At 41.0% G+C, this 23,149-nt stretch overlaps 1 protein-coding gene across 7 annotated transcripts in view; it reads right to left on the bottom strand.

The window, feature by feature from the left end:
• The window catches only part of FGFR3 (fibroblast growth factor receptor 3), a 104,516-nt gene that overhangs the window by 32,605 nt on the left and 48,762 nt on the right, over nucleotides 1-23,149 (bottom strand). For all 7 annotated transcript variants that reach the window (XM_054982503.1, XM_054982504.1, XM_054982505.1 and 4 more), the window contains 4 exons: nucleotides 20,907-20,960; nucleotides 9,121-9,290; nucleotides 4,555-4,678; nucleotides 1,380-1,570 (listed from right to left, as the gene is read on the bottom strand). In XM_054982503.1, coding sequence (XP_054838478.1) covers nucleotides 1,380-1,570; nucleotides 4,555-4,678; nucleotides 9,121-9,290; nucleotides 20,907-20,960 — 539 coding nt within the window. The remainder of the gene's footprint in view (nucleotides 1-1,379; nucleotides 1,571-4,554; nucleotides 4,679-9,120; nucleotides 9,291-20,906; nucleotides 20,961-23,149) is intronic.

The following is a 23,149-nucleotide window of genomic DNA, read 5'->3' as shown; positions in this document are numbered from 1 at the left end:
CTCTTGTACTTTGTTTTGTTTGTCTACGGTTGGCCTTTATACTTTTCTGAGTTGCAAATCAGCCCCAAACCAGCTCTCGGACTAGCAAAGAACAAGATATATCTGGATTTTGGCTCAGCAAAATCCTGCTTAGAGACCAGATATAGAAGTATTAAGTGACACCCTAACACGGATTTGATATTTCACTAACGTTAAATCAGATCTGGTGAACTCTTTTGTTACTGGCTGAACTCAGATTCCTAAATAAACATGCAAGAAGAAGCAAGATTGCTCTATACTGGTTGCCCAAACGTTTCTTCTAATAATGTTAATCAATTGAGATAACAGGAAAGGATTTGGTAATGCTAATGATGATTGGGATTTCATGTAAAATAATATTTTTTCTGCTGAAAAAGGACCTTTGCACGGCAAACCCCCCGAATGTTAGACATTTCAAAGGAGATATTCCATTCATTTTATTGATGTTATTATCTTCTTACTGTTCTCAAATCATGTGGAAAAATAATGTAAGATCACTTCCTAAGGTAAAAAAAATTAGCATTTACCCTATGATATTTTTAGATACGTGCAGTTATTAATCAGCTGAATTCCAGATATTTAAAGTCTGTTTAGATAAAGCTTATTGTCCGTGGAAGCAGAGGAGAATTATAAAGGTGAATGTATGCAACCAACCAACTATTTTGGAAAGGATGAAGGAAGAAAGGCTGTCTTCTTATACAACTGAGAACATAACATGGATGCTGCTAGTGTCCGAAAGTCTGCTGCCGTACTTGACACGGTCATTTGCACAGTGCCCATAAGCCAAATTCATAAGCCATGAATTCCATAAACCAATCATCTTATGGGGGGATGGAAATCAAATGGATTCTGTTTTTCACCTGTCAGCACTCTTACGCTGCTCGTCATGAATGCTGGACACCAAATTCTGCACCCTTTCAGTACGGCTTCCAAACTGCACTTTGATAGTAACATAATGACCGTTAAAGGCAGTAACTAATATTCTCAAGGCACTCGCAGGTTTTAGGCTGATGGGTGTCAAATCCGAAATTCATAATTCCAAAGTGGACATCTTTCAAACAAGCAATAAAACCTTCAATTTCATCTCCTTCACTATTAACTCACATGTCATCACCAAACCCGAATTCACTGTTGGTAATACTGTCATCCTATATTAGCATCATCTTTTCGAATGGAGAGTCGTGTGGAACTCAATAGTGATAGTAAATAGGGTGCTGGCAAAATGTTTTGTGTTACTTTCTGCAGAGTAAAGCATGCACCTTTAAAGTCAATATGCTCTGGATACTCCCGAAATATCTCAACAATACAGGTCCAACCTCTAGGGTGCAGCAGTTGTAAATGAGATGTTACTATGTACCAACCTTTAAGACGGTGACATAAGGAGTCCCATCTGGCCCGTATTTGCTGCCATTCACCTCCACGTGTTTCAGCCATTGGATGTGGGGCTGGGCGTCACTGTACACTTTGCAGTGGAATTCAACATCGCTTCCCACCACCACGGTCTGGTTGGCAGGCAGTCCAGCCTGAAGGATAGGACGATGGGGTGATCTCTCTACATCAGAAAAAGAAGGGAAAGGGAGGCTCACTCTTCCCTAAAACTGAATGAGAAACTGCCCGTGGTGGACAGAAGAAGGATCCGCCCCGTGTTCTCCATGGTAAGAGCAGACCAACCAGATTCAAAAAGTGAATGGAACTCTCAAGTGAAGAGAAAGGGGGTGCGGGCCTGGACAGTTTAACTGCCAACAGGAAACTGACAGTTGGACTTTGGAGGAAGAAGCGATAGGAGGTATCCTGGGCTAAGTAGAGAGTGTAGCGATGCATTCAGACAGCAGCTGTTCCCAGATAAAAAGAGCAAAAAGTGCCAAGCTGTGTAGTTGCTGTTGTTACATTAAAAGCCGCTGAAAGAATAAACACTGTAAACTCTTAAGTAAATGAAGACAGATCAAGATGGGTAGCCGTGTGATTCTGTCTGTAGCAGCAGAAAAGAGCAAGAGTCTAGTAGCACCTATAAGACTTAACAAAATGTGTGGTAGGGTACGAGCTTTCGTGAGCCACAGCTCACTTCTTCAGAGCTGTGGCTCACAAAAGCTCAGACCCTACCACAAATTTTGTTATTCTTATAGGTGCTACTGGACTCTGGCTCTCTTAAGTAAATGCACCTTCTAACTCTAGGACTGTGTCAGTTAACAAGCTGGAGTGGAAAGGAATTACAAGTCACCCTTGTGTGTATGTCATGTGCCATCAAGTCGCTTCCAACTCATGGTAACCTAGACCAAGGCTCAACCGTCTTCTGATTTCTTGGTTGCACTCGTCCTTTTGGTTGATGATTGAGCCAAGGAACAGAAAAACATGAACAATTTCAATTTCTTCACTGACAACCTTAAAACTCCTTAATTTCTCGATAGCCATTACTTTTGTCTTCTTGATGTTCAGCTGTAATCCTGCTTTGGAATTTTCTCCTTTAATCTTCATCAGTAGTCAGATCAAGTCTTCACTATTTTCTGTCAGTAATGTAGTGTCACCTGCATATCTGAAATTGTTAATGTTCCAGCTTTTCTTATATGTTCTGCGTATGGGTTGAACAGACAGGGAGATAAGATACATCCTTGACTGACACTTTTGCTAATTGGAAACCATTCTGGTTCCCCATAACCTGTCCTAACAGCAGTCTCTTATTCAGGGTACAGGTTGCAAATCAACACAATCAGATGTTGTAGCACTTCCATTGCTTTTAACACCATCCCTAGCTTTTTATGATCCACACCATTAAAAGCTTTGCTATACTCTCGAAAACGCAGGCTGATTTTCTTCTGAAATTGTCTGATGTGCTCCATTAACCATGGTAAATTTGCAATATGATCTCTAGTGCCTCTTCCTCTTCTGGATCCAGCTTGAACATTTGGCATTTCTAGTTCCATATATGGTAAGTGTCTTGATTGTAGAATTTTGAACATTACTGCACTTACTGTCTTCATAAAAGTTGTTTGTTTTGTTCTATAAGACTTCGGGGTTGTCCTCAGCCCAGATTTCCCCACTACACTTTCTGGAGGAGCCAAAGAAAAAGGGTCTGGATTTATTTGTGACATGCTCTGGGGTACAGGATTCCATAATCCTGTCTATGGCTGATTCCGCACACCTTGGATAATGCACTTTCAATGCACTTTATCAATCGTTTGAGGTGGATTTTTTGTTCCGCACACAAAAAATCCATTCCAAATGATCTATAAAGAGGATTGGAAGTGCATTATCCAACATGTGCAGAATCACTCAATGTGTCAAATTAGATACACTCAGTAAAAGCGCATCCACTTTGCCTCACACACTTAAAGAGGACCGTGAACCCGGTATTAAGTAAATACAGGGGAAGTTGTGAGTGGTATAATCTCCAGCAAGAGAGACTTATTAGTGCTAAAAAGAGGTATAAAATACCATAACAAGAGAAGGGCATCCTTCAAGTAAACGTAGTGTCTGTGTACTTAAGAATGCTGCAGGGTGAATAGTAACAGGAGAAAGATATCACACAATTCTGGAACTCTGACCAGATAACATTTCTACTTTAACACGCCTGCTTTCCAATCCCATAAGTGGCTGGAGCTAGTTTCCAACTGGGACAGCCTTCTGTGTAGGGAGCACTCCCCCCCAAAATGTAAATTCTATGAAAGGAAATACCAAAGCATGAAGTTAGGATTCACTGAAGAAATAGTAAAGAGTTCAGTAGCACCTTTAAGATTAACAAACTTTATCGTAGCATAAGCTTTCGAGAACCACAGCTCTCTTTGTCAGATGCATCATTCTTTCGAGAACCACTGCTCTCTTTGTCAGATGCGTCAGGCATCCGACGAAGAGAGCTGTGGTTCTCGAAAGCTTATGCTACAATAAAGTTGGTTAGTCTTAAAGATGCTACTGGACTCTTTCCTATTTTGCAACTACAGACTAACACGGCTAACTCCTCGGGATCTATGACTGTAGAAATAAGATCTGTGAGTAAATACTAGTTTACTCACTTTATTTTTTCTTGATTTTCAGCCCCCAGTAATCCAAGGTTTGATTTTTCTTTAAAGTAAAGAATGAGGGCAAAGATACAAGATAATCAGGATTGGACTGGCTGGCTGCAGGTGCAGGGAATAACCATCACCATGGGAGAAGAAAGGAGTACAGGACATAGTCCAGTCCAGCCCTCCCCCAAGTCCTGAGCTCTCACACCACCATCTTTGATTTTGCCCTCTTGCTCCTTCCCCATCTCTTGACTCTTAAGAAGAGAATCATCCTTGTCTCTCTCTCATATTTGGGCTTAAAGCAGCCCAAGCAGGCCTCACAAGTCCCACCTATCTCCCTTTTCTGGGTTTCCAGCCCTGGCTGGATTGCTACAGTGTCTGGCCCACTGCCTTCCAAGGCCACTTACTAAAGGGACGGGATCCATACATTTTCTGGCTTTTCCTGCATATCTTTACGGGATAGTGATCAGTGTAAATGAACCTGCTCCACCTTAAATGCACACTGATCACCGAGAGCAAACAGAGAGGAAAGTGCACTCACCCAGAACATCAAGTTGATAAGTATGCTGAATGCGGCCATATTTGTTCTGCACAACACAAGTGTAGTTGCCTCGGTCAGATGGAACCACGCTCTCCATGACGAGGCTCCACTGCTGGTGCCGCAGCTGCAAAGGGAAACAACCCCCCAAAGTTACGCAATGATGCAGATTTGCAGCACTCATCCCAAGAAAAGAACAAAGAGGGGGAAATCCGATCGCCCTCACTACTCTTAAACAAAGGTATTTTGCAGCAAACTGGAGTAACTCTGGTTGATATTTTCTGGGTGTTAAGAAATGTGCTAATCACGTGTACCTTGAATTAGTATACACTTAGGATAAGGAACAGTGTTATTTGTTTTGATTTAGTATTCACTTGTGGGAAGTGCGGATTAGAAATGTAATAGGTTAGATTACTGTAACTCGCTCTAGGTTAGATTACTGTAACTCATTCTACGCGGGCCTATCCTTGGGCACCAAGAAAGCACCAAATAGGGCACATATTACACCAATATTGTGCGAACTGCATTGGTTGCCAGTGGAGTATCAGATCAGGTTCAAGGTCCTGGTATTGACCTATAAGGCCCTGTGCCAACTGGGGCCAGCATACCTGAGGGACCGTCTCTCCCTGTATATTCCCCAGAGGACCCTCCGATCGGGAGGAAAGCAATTGTTATCCGTCCCTGACTCTAAGGAGGCCTGCCTGGCTTCAACTAGAGCCAGAGCTTTCTCAGTCCTGGCTCCTACCTGGTGGAACGCTCTGTCTCTTAAGACCAGGGCCCGGCAGGATCTACTATCTTTCCACCGGGCCTGTAAGACAGAGTTGTTCCACCAGGCTTTATGGTTGAGGCTGGGCCTCCGCTGGCTAGAGGATATAACATCTACCCCCCTCCCTATGAGAGCTGCCCACCACTGTTCTTAAGCTGCTGCTATATTCAGTTGTACTGTTGCATTATTTGTTATTAATTGTATTGCCGCCATCAGGAAAAAGAGTGCTGCTATTTTTTATGATATTTTTGTATGATGCTTTTAAATGTTTTATATTTAATGTTTTAAATGTCCTTAATGCTGTTATCCACCCTGAGCCTGCTCGCGGGGAGGGCAGAATACAAATACAATAAAATAAATAAAAATAAATAATAAGAAATGTAATAATATTTGCTTAGGATAGGTTCCCCACTCCTACTATTGTACCATATCCCTCAAACTTCATAGCTCTTGTTAAACCTTTAGATCTGTTTCTGTTGTCCTTTTCCTACTGAAACCCGCTCCTCATAGCTACTCATAGCCCACCTCTTTAGATAAAAGATCCCTGTTTCAACTCCCTGCATAAATACTCAAGCTAATTCCCCTTGTCAATCTGAACACATGTTTGGGGAGGGATGGTAAAAAGAATAACGGTGTGAATAAAAGGAACTTCATAAAGACAAGATGGAAATTGTAATTAGGAATGTGTGATGTGGAATATCCTGTTCAAAAATATACCCGAAAAATATCTATTCAATGTTATTTGGGTATATATGGCTATATCTGTCTTTATTTAGATAAACCAGTATTCACATTCCCGAATTATCTGGATATATTCAGAAATATCCAAGAATCACATTTTAAAGGTTGCAGCAGCTTGTTACAGGTTTCCCAGGCTATAGGAGGAGGGAGGGGAGGAACTATTACTGTGAGTGTGTCTGCATAAGTATTGCTTGCTTTCGATATGCCACTACCAGGTCTGGCTAGCTGCTTGCCTTGTGACTAATGACTTGCCAGTTTGAGTGCTGGGACTCTCTGGTTTGATGTTGGTTCTGTTGGGCTTCGTTGGTTCTGTTTGCATCGGGAGGCTTGGCCAGTGTGGTTGTTCTTGTGTGTTTGGCAAAGACAGTTTTTTAGGTTTCTATCTTTGTCCCGAAGAAAGCATTGGATAACGTTTTTCCCCATAGGTAATAATGGAGAGTGGCTAGGGGGCATCTTTTAGGGGCTCATAGAACTGGTCCCCTTCACCTAATCGATTTGAAACTTGGAGAAGGGGAGGTTTAATGGTCAGGCAGGAGTAGATTCCCTGTAATTTTGGTGTAGTTTGCTTGAAAAATAGCTCCTCCAGCTCCCTTCCCTGAAAGAGTCCCCCGTATAGAAAACGGAGGTTAATACATTCAGAATTCCAAATAAAGCCCAAATCCGAATACCTTACCAGTATTTTTGGACCCAAATATTGGGAATACCAAATATATATATAGTATCCTGGATATCCAAATGCTAGGTTTTTTACTGCACACCCCTAGTTGTAATGTTCTACCATATAAATAGTTTGTGTAGTTTGCGACTGCTGATCAATGTGGGATTTTGAATATGCACTGCAAAAGAAAGAAGAGGGGGGCTGGACGGAAGAGTGAAACACGCTGTGTTTGGATGGTAGCTGTACCCTGGGGGCAGACTGAACTGCAGTTGTAGTTAAAACGCAGAGGGAAGGTTTAGTCTGTCAGTCAGGAGAGAGTCATTGAGTCTGTGTGAAAACCTATGCAGATAAGAAGATTGTTATTGTGTTAGTGAACTGCAGAGGAAAGAAGCCTGCGTACTTGACTTTGTGGCAACTGAGGGAAATAAGTCTTCATGATTGTTTATTGTTTTCACCTAATTGGCAACTATGTGGAAAAACTGTCTTTGTGACTGAGTCTGTGGAGAAACGTTTAAAGATCTGTACCTGTTTTGAAATCACCAAGGTTATGAAGCATTCTGAAACTAGTAACACTTTAAATTACTCTGAAACCATTATGCATATGAAATAAATTATGCATACGAAATAAATAAATAATGTTTCTGGTTAAATAAAACACCTGTTTCATCTAAAACAAAGGATTCCTTTCTTACCACACAGTCACTCCCATATGCTGACTTTCTGACATTTTACCAACTTAAGCCTTCCTATAATGCAAGCCCAGCTGAGAGAGAACTAAAATGAAAGCCTCTAGTGGCAGCAAAAATCTAAGAGAACATGAACGAAATCAAGGAAGAAGCACTATACAGGTCACAAAGAAGGGTCAAAATGCTGCAGAAGTGCTGTGGGATGCAGGAACAGAGGGTCCGTCTCTTCCGGACAGGTCCACTCTGGACCACTTCTGGCTTCCTCACTGTCCAGGAAGAGAGAAGGGCAGCAGTAGCAAGGGTACCTTCCACCAGCTCAGGCTAGTACACCAGGGGTGGCTTTCCTGCAGAAAACAAATCTGAGGGCCTCAGCCACACATGCCACAGTAACGTCCAGACTGGATGTTTAAAGCTTGGAATGACTCAGGGCCAAGCTACAAGTGATGAATGACACTTGAACAGCAAGTGAACAGACTCACATGCATTCCTCCCTGTTCACTTGCCCTCCTCTTGCCCTCCACTTGATCACTACATGATCGAGTGGAGGGCAAGTGAACATTCCTCCTTGTTCACTTGCCCTCCACTTGATCACTACAAGATCAAGTGGAGGGCAAGTGAATAGGGTCGCACTACAAGTGACAAATGACACTTGCTTGGCAAGTGAACAGACTCACGTGTATTCCTCCCTGTGCAAGCACCGAGTCATTACTGACCCATGGGGGGACATTGCATCACGACATTTTCTTGGCAGACTTTTTACGGGGTGGTTTGCCATTGCCTTCCCCAGTCATCTACACTTTACCCCCAGGAAACTGGGGACTCAATTTACCAATCTTGGAAGGATGGAAGGCTGAGTCAACCTTGAGCTGGCTACCTGAACCTGGCTTCCGCCAGGATCGAACTCAGGTCGTGAGCAGAGCTTGGGCTGCAGTACTGTAGCTTACCACTCTGCGCCATGGGGCTCTACCTTTACAGTCTATCAGTAAGATTACAAAATATAACATTAGAATCTAACAGCAAAGTCTCGTAAAGACTCCTAGAAAGATAAAATAATGCACTTGGGCGGGGATTGCAGAATGGGGGAAAGAAGATGACCCCATAGCAATATATCTATTTAAGGCAGCCAGACAATCAATGTAGAAAAATCTTTATCCCTAATAAAAGCACCCCTTGAGCTGATCCATTCTACCACAGTTGCTGCATGTTAGACTCTGACAATATGAAAAAACTTCCCAAAGAGTATCAGTAGAAATGTGCAAACTGAACTTAAGAATGTAACAATGATACTGAAAATACAGCTATTTTGCTGCCCTTACAATTAATACCCATTGTGTATCCAATATATGACAGAATCAGGAAAAATTAACATTTTGAATTCTGAAGATAGTAAATGGAATGCTCAAGAATGGAATGCTGAGATTAGTTGATAGGTATTGGAGATCTCCTAGGTCCAGGGCAGGCTTCTTTAAAAGCGGATGCACCACGGCTGGGGTCACCTCTCTCTCTCTCTCTCTCTCTCTCTCTCTCTCTCTCTCTCTCTCTCTCTCTTGGAGGCATGGGTTATACCTGCAATTCGCCTTAACCTGGGACCTTCCATGAGCAAAGCATGCATGCTTTCCTTTGAACAAAGGCCTTCTTGTAAAGACTTTGGTGTGTCAGTTCTACAGGTTAATGAAGCAAGAAATTAAAGAATGGTCCAACATTAAGGCTTGCCTTACTTTGATGCCCCCAATGCGGTGTTCTCCTCTGAATTCTTTGCCATTTTTCAACCAGTGTATTGAAGGAGAAGGATTGCCTGCAGCTGGGCAGCGAAAACGAACTGTGTTTGCAGCAGGTACGGCCAGAAGCTTCCGTTCCATCCTTTCCTGCCGAGTCCAGTAAGGGGCAGCTGTAGGTATGAAACAAAGAGAGCTGTTGCAGAAACACACCATGTCAGCTATCTATTGGATGTCGCTGTTGCTAAATCATATATATATTTATTATGGAGCGGACACATGTACATCAATTAAAAATTGAAAAAGTCTAGAGATCAGACTGCATAACAAATACATACAATAATAAAATATTTCATACAGTGACCAATAAAGTACATTCAGATTTAAAATATCCCATAGATAATGGATGGACTACCAAAACCAGATAGACCAAACGCGTTTCGGCCCCTAAAGGCCTTCTTCAGTGGGCCGAAACGCGTTTAAGATTTTAATTGATGTACATGTGTACAGGGCTGGATCGACAGGGGGTGGGTGGGGGTAGTCTGCTCCCGGTGCCGCCAAAGAGGGGGTGCTGGGGGCAGCTGCCGCCCGCCGAGGGGGTGCTGGGGGCAGCTGCGCCAGTGGCAGCGCAGGCAGCTGATCAGAGGGGGGGAGGCCACTCGCGCCATTCGCCTGCCTTGCAGGACAGGGAGTGAGCGGCAAGCTGGCCACCCCCTCAGCGGGGCAGGTGAATGGCACGGGTGGCCTCCCCCCCAGCTGCCCGCGCTACCACCGCCAGCTCCGCAGCGCACCGTACGCTGGGACAGCCGGCTTGCCGAACTGGTGGCACGCTCCGCCCTGCGTGATGACATCACAGAAATGATGTCATCATGCAGCACCGGGAGCGTGCACACAGCATGCACGCCCACGGGGCCGGACTCGGGTTGCCCTGGGCACCGGCAACTCTAGATCCGGCCCTGCATCTGTACACTCTATAATAAATATATGTAATTTTGTAACACTTTTGTATAGTTATCTTGACCCTCCTATTTCACCCTTTTTTTCCTTCTTGCTAAATCACTACTGCCAAAATGATTTTAGCAAATGACCTGTATGCATAAATATAACCTGATTCTGAGCGGCTTCCTTGTTTTCAGGAAAAACTAATCTGTTTCTCAAGTCATCTCTGTGAATATTACACAGAAGAGTTATGCAAGATCAATAGGAGGGGCCTCAGACTCTCAGAATGCTGATGTCCAGTCTCCAGCTTCCACAAAAGGCTGCAGTTTGCAACCAAGAAATAGGGAAGGCAAAAAGATGTCAGAACAGAAAAGAGAGGGAGCAAGAGAACATGGTGGTCAAGCAACTCCTTGCTTGGGGTGGGGGCTGGGGTGGGTCCCCGCCCCACCCCAAGCAATTCTTAAGAGGTCCTCCAGTATGTGAATGCAACAAAGTACTTCAAAGAAAGTTCCTTCCTACTGGACAAGACAAAGCATTGGAGGGTGGTTTGCTACCTCCGTCAATACACTGCACATGAGCTGATCCTGCTAATCTGGTTTAGTGGCAATGTGGGGGGGCGGGGAGGCGCACAACTATGCGAGGGTCAGAAGCGTCAATTCCATCTGTTTGATGCTGCCTAACTGCTTCGTCTAAAGTGTTCCAACGAACTCTAGCCCATAAAAAGGGGGAAAGCAAACTAGGCATCTATGTTTACATTCTTCGTTTATCTTCACTCCACAGGTTCATGAAACCTTTGAACCCAACTAGGTAAAAGTTTAAAATCGCTAGTGGGGAATACGGATTGAATCCCTGTTTTCTATTAAAAGCTCATTCGTGTTCTTTGATGATACATTATTCTTCACCACTCAAGAGACAGGTATAGGTTTCATTTTCAGAACGTACACATTACATTCTAAATCAGCGATTTATTTTGGATTTTTTCCCCCTCAATCAGTTTTGTGCAAGGTTCAGGAAACTAAATGGCAATTTGGTTGTTTTATTTATTATTTTATTTATTTATTTGATTCGATTTATACCCCGCCCTCCCCACAGATGGGCTCAGGGGGGCTAACAACATTAAAAAACATTAAAATCACAAAAACATAAAATCAATAATATATATTTTTTTAATCATTAAAATAGTCCAGGAGCAGGCTATTTAAACAAATATTGGGAGCCCATATACGGGCATTATTTTAGGGAATTATTTTCAAAGCTGTGAAACAGTCTAAGGTGCCAGAATTTCTATTTCGTGTTTCTTTTACACCCATCATTCCATGACTTCCTGGTCAAACCTCGCTTTCTCTGTTGGGAGCAGCGTTAACAGCAGCAATGTCAGGCAACCGTGCACATACAAATGATCCACACACAGCTGTAATAAGGCTAAAACAGCCCCAAACAAGCTCCTTTCCATTTGAAAAGGCTTCCCTTCTTTTGCATTCTTAAGAACATACAAACCGTACAACAGTCTCCTCTTGAGACTATGAATTCTGATGCTTTTATAGTTCAACCCATCCTCCTTCCAAAGGGAGGAAAAACTGCAATACCAGAGCCAAGCCAAATGGGCTGAAAGGCCCTCTTATGTAGGGCTGGCTATGGAAGAAGGTTTTAAAGGGACGAACTGTTTTCTGGCACACTAAAAAGGAGGGGGAAATGGCGATTCCTGTTCTCTTGGCTTTCAAGTCTTTCAGGCTATTAACAGGAGGGTATCATAAATGACTGAGAGCCAAGCTACAAGTGACGCCTGACACAGGTTGGACACTTGTCAGCTTCCCTCAAGTTTTGATGGGAAATGTAGGCATCCTGGTCTTGCAGCTGTAATGGAGAGCCAAGCTGTAAAACCAGGACGCCTACATTTCCCATCAAAACTTGAGGGAAGCTGACAAGTGTCCAACCTGTGTAAGGCGTCACTTGTAGCTTGGCTCTGAGAAGCCATTTCTCTCTCCCCTCGCACTGCCCTTAAGAGAAGGATCCTTCTCCAAAGTCAGAACAAAGTCATAAACTAGAAGATCACCTTCCCGAAAGGTTTTTTTTTTTTTTTTTTATTAAATTTTTATTGTAACATCAGATGTAACTAATAACCTTCAAGTAACAAACAACATTTCAAATTTGAATGAAACAAAAACCAATATACAATACGCAGTTAGACTTACATCCTTAATAATTAACGTAAAGAAAAAGTAATTCCATGTAATTACACAGTTATACTATCAGCTTAATAGAAGGAGAGGTATCCATTGTTTGTTACAACTTGTAGTATTTTCGAGTTGGGCTGCATATTATTCTTTTCTATGTATTCCAGAAATGGGAGCCACTTTTCAATAAAATTAGTATTTTCTGTGAGTTGTACTGCATTTTGCATATCATTGCTTACTTTTTCTAAAATAAAATGATTCCAAACTTTAGAGAACCAGTTTTCGATTGTTGGTAGTCTTTTTGATTTCCATACTGTCGCTATGGCACTCTTAGCTGCTACAAATAAAGAGGCAATGAGCTCCTTTCTGATTTTGGGGACGTGTGAGTTTTCCCACAAGTCTAAAAAAATCATTTTTGGGTCAAAGGGGAGGTCGTGGTTTGTGATATCTTTAATTTTCATTAATATCTCTTCCCAAAATTGTCTAATTCCTTTACATTCCCACCAACAGTGGGCGAAGGTTCCCTCCCCGCCACAATTTTTCCAACATTTTGGGGATGATCTAGCTGATATGTGTGCTAATTTTTTGGGTGTTAGGTACCATCTGTGAATCACTTTAAACGTTTGTAATTTAGTTATGTTGACTTTCGAGGTGAATATTCCAGATGTCCATATTTTTTTCCAAATCTCTGGGGACTGTTCAATTGCACAGTCCTTACCCCAACTAGATTGACAACTTAGCTGCTTGTTCTCAGTGATGTTTAGCAGAAGGTTATATAGTTTAGCTATCATGCCTTTTTTTTGTTGTACTGGTGAGTCTAGAAATTGTTCGAATTCTGTCAGAGGTTCTTTCATGATGTTCCTTAGCCTTATTTTTTCTGCCATGTGTGAGAGTTGTAAGTAATTAAACCAATGTAGTTTTTGTTCTAATTTATTCTCTATATCTACTTTCTCTAGGAGACCTGATTTTGTGGATATGTCAACTAGTCTAGTTATTTTTGCTTGATGTAATGATAGGATAAGTGATCGATCCCACTCTGGTAGAAACCATTCTTGATTTAGAAAGGTAGAGAATCTAGATATTTTGGGAACAATTTTGATCCTGATTTGGTCCCATGTCTTTAAGATAGATGGTATCAGGAAGCTTTTTTTGATGCTTTGTGGCCTATTACTTGGTTTGTTCCAAATTGTGTCTGTTATGTCACTGAATTTTGAAGATGGTTGTATGATCGTAACCCAATCTGGCTGAGGGGAATTTGAAGTCATTTGCAAGAGGTTAGCCAGTCTTGTCGCTGATTGATATAGGTATAAATCTGGATAATTAAAACCACCGTTTGCTGATTTCCTCCTCATAGTAGTGAATGCAATTCTCGGGTGCTTGTTTTGCCATAGAAATTTATTAATTAATATTTGCCATTGAGCTATTTGTGATCTATTTATAGTAAGAGGGATCGCTCTAAACATAAAAATAAATTTTGGTAATATAAAAGCTTTTATTAAATGAAATCTATCATACCACGTGAGCTTTAATTTATTCCATTTGATAATATCTAATTTAATTTGATTTATCAATTTGAGGTGATTCAATTTTATAAGGTCTTTCAGGTTGGGGGTGATTTCAACTCCTAGGTATGTAAGATTTGATGGGGACCATTGAAAGCTATATATTGTACTAATTTGTTGGACCGTTTTGTTATGGGTGTTGATGGCAAGATAGTAAGATTTTGTTTGGTTAATTAATAGTCCTGATATTGCACCAAATTTTGTAAGTAGAGATGAAAGATGGGACAGTGAACTTAATGGTTTGGTCAAATAAATCATCATATCGTCCGCAAACAAGCTAATTTTAAATTCTGTGGAGTTAACATTTATTCCCTTTATCTGTTTGTGTTCTCTAAGGGCAGTCGCAAAGGGTTCTAGGGCGATTGCAAATAGAAGAGGGGATAGGGGGCAACCTTGTCTTGTACCTCTTTTAACGTAAATGTTTTCTGAGTACTTAGCGTTTACTTTGATGTTTGCTATAGGTTGGTGGTATATAGCTTCAATTGTGTTTAAGAATTTTTCTCCAAATTCCATATGCCTCAGTGTTTTTAGTAGGTATGATATTTCTACCGAATCGAAAGCTTTTTCGACATCTAGTGATAAAAAGATGGCTTCCGTATTGTTTTGGGTGCAATGGTCTATTAAGTTTAATGATTTATAAATGTTATCTGTAATGTCTCTTTTTGGTATAAATCCTGATTGGTCTGTATGAATGTAGTTAGAAATGAATGTATTTAGTCGATTTACCATAATAGAAGCAAAAATTTTATAATCGTGGTTGAGTAATGAAATAGGACGGTAGGATGCTGCTTTTAGGGGATCTTTTCCCTGTTTATGGATCACTATGATGTCGGCTCTCTCCCATGTGGGTGGCATTACCCCCTTTTCCAGAATCGAGTTGGCTAAATCAGTTAGATGTGTTGCTAACAAGCTCGTAAACTTTTTATAAAATTCTGCCGGGTATCCGTCCGGCCCTGTGGCTTTATTATTTTTAGCTGCTTTTATTGCATCCATTGTTTCTTGGATAGTGATGGGTTTTTCTAGGAATGTTCGGTGTTTTTCCTCTAATTTCTTGAAGTGTTTTAGTGAATTTAAAAAGTGGGATATTTTAGTTTGGTCCGGATTTTTTGATGAGTATAGTTGAGTGTAAAAGTCTTTAAAGACTTTAAGGATTGATTCCGGTTTGTACTGCATTATATTTTTACTGTTATGAATTCTGTTGACTGTGTTTTGTATTCTCTTTTGTTTTACTTTATTTGCCAGAATGCGTAAAGTTTTAGGTGTATTGGTCCAATGTGACTGTTTGATAGCAATCAGATTTTTGTATATCGTATGACTTTCCAAGGTTTCTAATATTTTCCTTTGTGTTAAGAGATCCCTGTATATTTTTTTGCTGCCTGTTAATTTATGTTTATTTTCTAGTGCTTTTATATTGCTTATTAATTCACGTTTTTGTTTCAATTTTTCTTTGTTGATTTTAGCAGTAAGGGCTATTAAATGTCCTCTGGTCACTGTTTTTATCGTATCCCAAAATATGTGTATCCCAATTTCTTTTGAGAAGTTGTCTGTAATAGCTGTTTCAATTATTTTGCCAACTTCTTTAATTGCATATTGATTGTATAATAAATGTTTCGGTAAGCGCCATTGAGTACTGCTTTGTGTTTTAGCACCGAGATTAAGTGTCATGGATACCCAAGCATGGTCTGAGATTGTGTTACTTCCTATTTCTGTTTTCTCTATTTTATCAATTATGTCATTAGAGCTGAGAAGATAATCAATTCTTGTGTATGTGTTGTGTCTTTGTGAGAAGTATGTGTAATCCTTTTCTCCCTCGTGATAATGTCTCCATGTGTCAATTAAGTGGTATTTCTGTAGTATAGCTGCTAGTTTTGTTATTTTGGTTTTTTTTGTTGTGTGTACTTTGTTAAAATTTGATTTGTCCAGTTGATGATTTATTATGTAATTTAGGTCTCCTCCAATTATCAAATATCCTTCCTGAAATGAAATCAATTTTTGTATTACTTCCTCTATAAATTCTAATTGGTTTGCGTTTGGAGCATATACTGAGGCTAGTGTGAGCGTGTGCTCCCCTACTTTCCCTTTAACGAAGATAAATCTGCCTTTTTTATCCTTAAGTGTTTTTGTTTGTTGAAATTGTAGGTCCTTTGCAATTAGGATGGCTACTCCTCTTGATTTGGAGTTTCCAGTTGCATGATACTGGGTTTGCAGCCACCTAGCTTTTAGCGAATCTGTATTATTATGTCGTAGATGGGTTTCCTGCAGAAATATAATTTGAGGTCTGGTTTGGGCTAAGTTCGACATCACTCTCTTTCTTTTGATTGGATTACCTAATCCTCTAACATTGAAAGTTAAAACTTTGATTTTAGAGCTCATTGTCTGTTTTGATTATAACAATTACTTGTGCCTTTCTTTTTTTTTTTCCTTTTTCTCCACCTGTATATATTCCGAATTCACTATATATCTTAACTGTTGATTAATATACAATCCTAGTCTAAATTGAATCCTTACAACTATATGCGATTGTTCATCTCTATACCAGCACTTTTGATTAAGAGACAGCAAGAGAAAGAAAAAAAAATGATAGTATCTGGTTCACTGTTTCTTTCTTTCTTTCTTTCTTTTTTTTTTTGAGTGAATTGTATGGTTATAACATCAGACTTATCAAACAAACAGTATTCCAATCTTGTAACTTCTGCTTATAGTTCTCAACTAGGTATAACAATATAACTATCAATATAGTTGTTTTAATATCACAATAATCTTATTTACTATGTTATTTCTTAATGTCTATATTTAAATTACTCTCTTTGGGTCGATATATAGAAATTAAAGTTGCAAGATTTCTCTTATTTTCTGCACGATAAACCTTCCCTGATTCCTTAGAATTCAATCCAGTCAAGTGTTTACCAGTTATACCCCTCTAACTCCTTATGTTGAATTGACTTCTTCCTATGTTTGTACTCTGTATTATTGTTCTTTCCCCTCTCTTTCCTTTTCCTGTATATATATATATATATATATATTTTCTTTCTATGATATTTAGTCTTTGTTACGAACTGTAAACTACTCCTATTATTTTCCTATTCCCCTCCCACTCCCTATGCTCTCCCTAACCCTCTTCCTTTTTCTTACCCTCCCCTTCCCTTTTTTATACTTATAGATTATAGTAATAATATATATATAACAATTTTTTTGAGATTTTTAATTATTTTATTGTATTTTTTTATTATTATTTTTATTATTTTTTAATATCCTTTTTCTTTCCTTTTTTTTTTTTCCTCCCTCCCTTACTATCAGGTTTTTTCCCAAAATTTTGTGTTACTATTTACTGAGCTTATATAACTAACTAACTGTCCCTGTACCTTCCCCTTACCACCCTCCCTCCCTCCCCTCAACCACCTTTGTGTCTTAGTAAGCTGTAAATTCCACTTGGATATTATTAGTATTCTATGCTACTGTAATAAAGTGTTCAAGTTTAGCTCTCTCAAACTGCTGAGTTACCTTCACTCACCAGTTGTGGAAGTCTATCTCACTCCCCTTCCACTTATGAGAGCTAAAAAAAAAACCCACGTGAGCTATGTTGAAAGCCCTTCCCCCCTTCCCCAAAACCTCTATAGTTACATCTCTATTTTCAAGTACTACAACTTGATAAACAGTCAAACCGAAGTATATTTATCCAGTTTTACCAGTTTGTGGTGTGGTAAAAATAAGAAGATTTAAGTGTCTCTGATGGGGATCTTACTCCCTTTCTGAGGAGATAGTAAGTCTGAAGATTTTCTTTTCTGATTTTGTTTGCTCATCTCCATTGGTGTTTCTAACCCGACTGCATTCAATAGCTCTAGTCCCGTATCGATATCAGTTGCAATATATCTTTTGCCATGATGGATGACCATAAGTTTGCTTTGATCCTGCCATTTGTATCTCATGTTCGCTTTTTGCAGGGTCTCAGAGATTGGTTTAAGTTCCCTTCTTTTAGCAAGCACTTCTTTTGGGAGATCAGCAAAAATATATATATGTTTGCCTTCGCATTTAAGTGATCCCCTTGCTCTAGCTTCTTCCATTATCTTCTTTCTTGTCCTCTGGTCGGGTACCTCTATGATTATATCTCTCGGGCGTTCTTTGTTTTTGTTTTGTTGAAAAGGTCCCACTCGGTAGGCTGTTGTGATGTAGGGGAAGACTCCTTCCTCAAGCCTTAGTTGTTTAGCTAGCCAGTTAGCAATGAAGCTTATGAGATCTATATTGTGTGTATACTGTTCGTCTATTCCTCGTATCTTAACATGATTTTGCCTGGCATTGATTTCTAGCTTTGTTAGTCTGTCTTGCTGCTCCGTAATTATTCTTTGCATGTCTGTGACGTTTTGCTGAGCCTGCACACTCACGTCCAGAGCTTTTTCAGCTTTTTGATTAGTTGTTTGTAAGTCACGTTTTATGTCCATGAGTTGTGCAGTGATAGGGTTAATAAGTTTAGCCATTTGGTCTACAATGTCTTGTCGTAGTTTTTCGAGTTGGGGATCTAGGTATTTTTCTGTAGCAATTACCTTTCTCACATCGTCGTTTGCAGCGAGTTCCGCCATTTTGTTTCTCTCCACGCCGCTGCGTTCTGTCTCCACCGATCCTCCTGAAGCCGCGAAAAACGTCTGTAAGTTTTTAACTGCCTTTGGATCGTTTTTCTTTTTCTTAGTGGAGTTTGTGTACATTATTTTCCTGCAAATTTTCCTTCGTTGTAGCGAGTAAGGGCGAGATTTGGGTTCGGGGGGATTGGAGCGCTCTCAACATGCGTCCATTCCTCTCCTCTACGACGCCACGCCCCCCACCTTCCCGAAAGGTTAAAAAAAAACTCCAAATGAGCTGCCTGGCTAACATGGATAAACGTGGCAACAGGAAACCCAGGTTAGAGAACAAGCAACTGGAAGCCAGAAAGAATGACCAGGGGTGGGGGGCAACAAGACTTTTGCCAACACAGCAGAAAGCAAATCATGGCCCTAAACTCTCCAGGCAATTAACAAGGAGAGGTCAAGATGCCCTCCCATAGCCAACTAGAACACAGAGGTAAGAGACCAAAACTCTATTTCTCAGAATTAGGATCAGGAGTATGTCTAGAAGAACTGGAATGGTGACAAGGTCCCGCAAGAAGACTATCTAAAATGACAGGATAAGCATCTGACCCAAAGTTGCACCTACAGGACCTGACCTAATTACAGATTAGTGCTCCATGAAGGTGTGGAAGGTCGATCATGTGGCAACTTTGCACTTATTCATTACAGTAGTTACACTCACTCTGGCCCGTGAACAACAACATCCACAGTTCCCACCAACCAAAAGACTACTGTAAGCCATGAATCCCGCTGAACACAAACACTAATATTTAATGTATTAGTCAGGGCTTTTTTTCTGGGGAAAGAGGTGGTGGAACTCCGTGGGTTGCCCTCGGAGAAAATGGTCACATAGCTGGTGGCCCCGCCCCCTGATCTCCAGACAGAGGGGAGCTGAGATTGCCCTCCACGCTGCTGGAGCGGCACGGAGGGCAATCTCAACTCCCCTCTCTCTGGAGATCAGGGGGCGGGGCCACTGGCCATTTTCAAGAGGTTCCGGAACTTCATTTCCCCGCGTTCCTGCTGAAAAAAAGCCCTGATATTAGTGTTTGTGTATTAAGACAGAAGCATTAATATAAAATACATAACTATAAGCCCAACCCTGTTAATTTACCAAGTACCTCTGCACATGTAGAGCTGTCTTTCTTCATTACTATTGAATCTTATCCAGCCTGTATGTATCTGGAGTGAGGGGAAATGCTTGGAGATCAGGAAATGCCTCTTTTAATTCCATCCCCAGCACAAGGCCCACAGTTCAGGTAGGCTTACAGCTCCAGGCCCAGTGGCAGTGCTGATTCAGGAACCATTTACCAACCACAACCACTGCTGGGCAATGCCCCCTCCGCACACACTTTCATGTTACACACAGCAAGTGCCATATTAGGGAATGGTGGTCAAGAAAAGCTGTGGCATGTTAACACTTGTGACTCCCGTGCCAGAGAGTGAGTATCCCTGAGGTACAGGCTCTTGCAAATAAGAATGAACAGACAGTAGTTTGACAAATCACAAGGACAGCATCTCTTTACCCCAAATCAGGTTACCGGTTCAGGTATCCAGGTATCCTGGTGGTCCCCAGCCCAAGGGACATCCGTCTGGCCGCAACCAGGGCCAGGGCTTTTTCTGCCCTGGCCCCGGCCTGGTAGAACGCCCTCCTGCTGGAGATTCAGGCCCTGTGGGACCTACTGCACTTCCACAGGGCCTGTAAAATGGAGATGTTCCGCCGGGCCTTTGGTTGAGGACCAGCGGCTGTCCCCTCTTATTCCACCTAAGACCACCTCCTCTTCTGTGATTGCCCTCGGCCATGTGTGCTGCCTATATGCTATGGCGTATATGCAGTTTTTTTACTATTATCTAAAGTAGCCTGTGCATAAGGTGCCTGAACTATTTTAATGACTGTTTTAATGACTGTTTTTATAGTTTATAACTTATAGTATTTTATGGATGTTGTGAGCCACCCTGAGCCCATTTGTGGGGAGGGCGGGGTACAAAGCAAAGCAAAGCAAATAAATAAATATTCAATGTGGCATCAGATATAACACCCTATCACTATGAGTAATTTGTAAATCAAGAGAGCATGGGTCCTCTTCCTTTGTGCCTCAAAAAGTTTTACGAAGTATCAACATCCTGTCAGCCTCCCCCCTTCTCCCCCCCCCCCCCACTTGTCTTTATCACAAAGACAAATGATCACTTCATCTCTGTTGTAGGTCAAGTGGGAAAAGGTCAGAAATAGGTCTCTCATGCTCCTCTGAAGAAAACTCCAAGCTAACATTTTCACAAAAAGGACCCACAAAAATATTAGAAATGTTTTTCAACACTGCCTGCATTATATTACAACACAATGTTAGCCAAAAAAAAACCCCTAACCCATTCAACCCACAGCATTCTAAAAGTTTAAAGTAATAATCTACACTTTTTTAAAAAGTCTGTGTCAGTACAAATCCTGAGCATTAAATCCAGGATTCAATTCTTACAAACATTGTTGAGGGTCAACCGCAGGCATATCCCAAACCCAAGGCATTTACCTCCATCTTCAGCCTCATCGTCGTCATCTTCATCGTCACCCGATGATGGAGGATCTTGAGGAGGGGGACGGAGAAAGGGAAAATATACATTGTGAATGTAATAATACTCTGTTCATGCAAACTGACATAAGTTTAATGAAGCCCTTTTCAATCGTCATGATTTCGGCACTCCTGCCTTGAAGACTTGGGGACTGTGTGCTACACATTATCATACATAAGTCTGCCATTTTGTGTGAATGACACATTTTCCAGCAGGATCGGAGTCCAACGGCACCTTAGAGACCAACAAGATTTCCACGGTATGAGCTTTTGAGAGTCAGAGCGCCCTTCTTCGGGTGCAGATATCTGAAGAAGGGAGCTCTCTCTCAAAAGCTCATATCCTGAAAATCTTGTTGGTCTCTAAGGTGCCACTGGACTCAAATCCTACTGTTTTACTGCAAACCGACTACCCAACTAAAACGATTTTCCAGCTTTGGTCCATGCAAGCACGCCTCCACAAGAAAAAGGTCTCCTATTGTACACATTGAAACTGGAACAAACTTGTGTGGAAATGGGTTACTGGAATTTTTCAGAGCTAAGAAGTAAATAGCACCACAGGTAAATAACATTCCGGTAAGGTTCTGTTTAAAGAGGCTGGACATTTTTTCTCCAGGTTGTTTGCAACCCAAGTCCCAAGTATTCTTCTCTCTCTTCAAGAACAGAATCATGATATTCTCTCACTTCTCTCTACTTTTATTCAAACTGTTGCAAAAACTCTTTTCCAAATTTTTAGATGCTGCTAAAATATTGTTTGCGGTTTGCTTCAACTGCAAAGAAAATCTCAGCCTATTACAGTGACCCTCTTCTAGATTTGCCCTCCTCCCAGCTTCTCTCTTTCCTCCCTGCATCTCATTTTGTTCACATCTCATGTATTATACTCTCTTCCCTTACTTCCCTTACTTCAATGCACTGTTTCCTGGTTTTAATGTTTTGGCCCTGTCTTATCGCTTTTCGTTCTCTTTCGTGGTTCTCGACCAATAGCTTCTGCATAGTTAAGTCTCGAGTTGCTACTTCTATTTTATGCCTTTAACATTTCCTCTGGATGCTCCTTTTCTCTGGAACTCGCTGCCCATCCTGACCTCTCCCTTACAACTGTTTAAATAATGCTTGAAGATATAACTCTTCTCTGCAGAGCCGGTGCGGTAGTCATTGGACTAGGAGAACCAGGTTCAAATCCTTGCTCTGCTATGTGACCTTGGCCAATCAACCTACCTCACAGGGTTGTTGTTGTAAGTATAAACAGGACAAGAAGAACAATGCTGGCTAGCACGTTGGGTCCCCAGTGCAGAGAAAAGGGGCATAAATAAACTAAAGTTAACTAAAATGTTCCTAGGACAGCTTAGATAATATAAACCAATCCCAATCAATTAGTGATTCCGCACACGTTGGATAATGTACTTCCAAATCCTCTTTATAAATTATTTGGAACAGATTTTTTTGTGTGTGGAACAAAAAATCCACCTTAAACTATTGATAATGTGCATTGAATGTGCATTATCCAACGTGTGCGGAATCAGGAACATTAGGAATCAAGAACAACAAAACAAAGCTCTTCAACAGAAGGACATTACCCAAATGCCAAAACAGCAGTCAGTCATTCGGTAAAGGAACCCACAGAAGCGGCAGAATCTTAAACAATTACAGCAGAGCAATACTAGCAAATAGTAAAAATAGCATGAAAAAGACATACACAAAGTAAAATAAAGACACCGTTCACTGTGCAAAACCCTGTGGGAGCTGGGCTATCTGCCCACACTGGTGCAAAACTCCTCTATTAGGCCGAGAGCATTCTCAAGTGTAGTCCCCCTCAACTCCCCCCCCCCAAAGGGCTCCCCACCAGTTTTGTCTATATTGTATACTGTATTGTGGGGACAGCGGACTACAAATCGAATGATTGTTGTTGTTATTGATGATGATGATGTTTACCTTGATATGCTTTTAATGATGCAGTAATTTTGAAACAGAATTAGATGTTAGTTGCCTTGCACGTATTAGGGTGTAAATCTATAGAAATCTTAAAATCAGTGGGGCATACAAAGCCAGAAACGATCTACAAGAGAAGGACAAAGAAAGGGGGAAAACTGCAAAAGCCTGGCCTTCAGCGCGTACTTTGAGGCTGAAGGGCTCAGCTGCAGGAAGGCTTCCAGATTTGGGCATCACAATTGAGAAAGTCCTGTTCCTTCTACCAACACACCTGACTTCTA

Source organism: Eublepharis macularius, chromosome 6, assembly GCF_028583425.1.
Source record: "Eublepharis macularius isolate TG4126 chromosome 6, MPM_Emac_v1.0, whole genome shotgun sequence".
Classification (NCBI taxonomy): Eukaryota; Metazoa; Chordata; class Lepidosauria; order Squamata; family Eublepharidae; genus Eublepharis; species Eublepharis macularius.
This window is presented reverse-complemented; position numbering and strand designations above follow the sequence as displayed.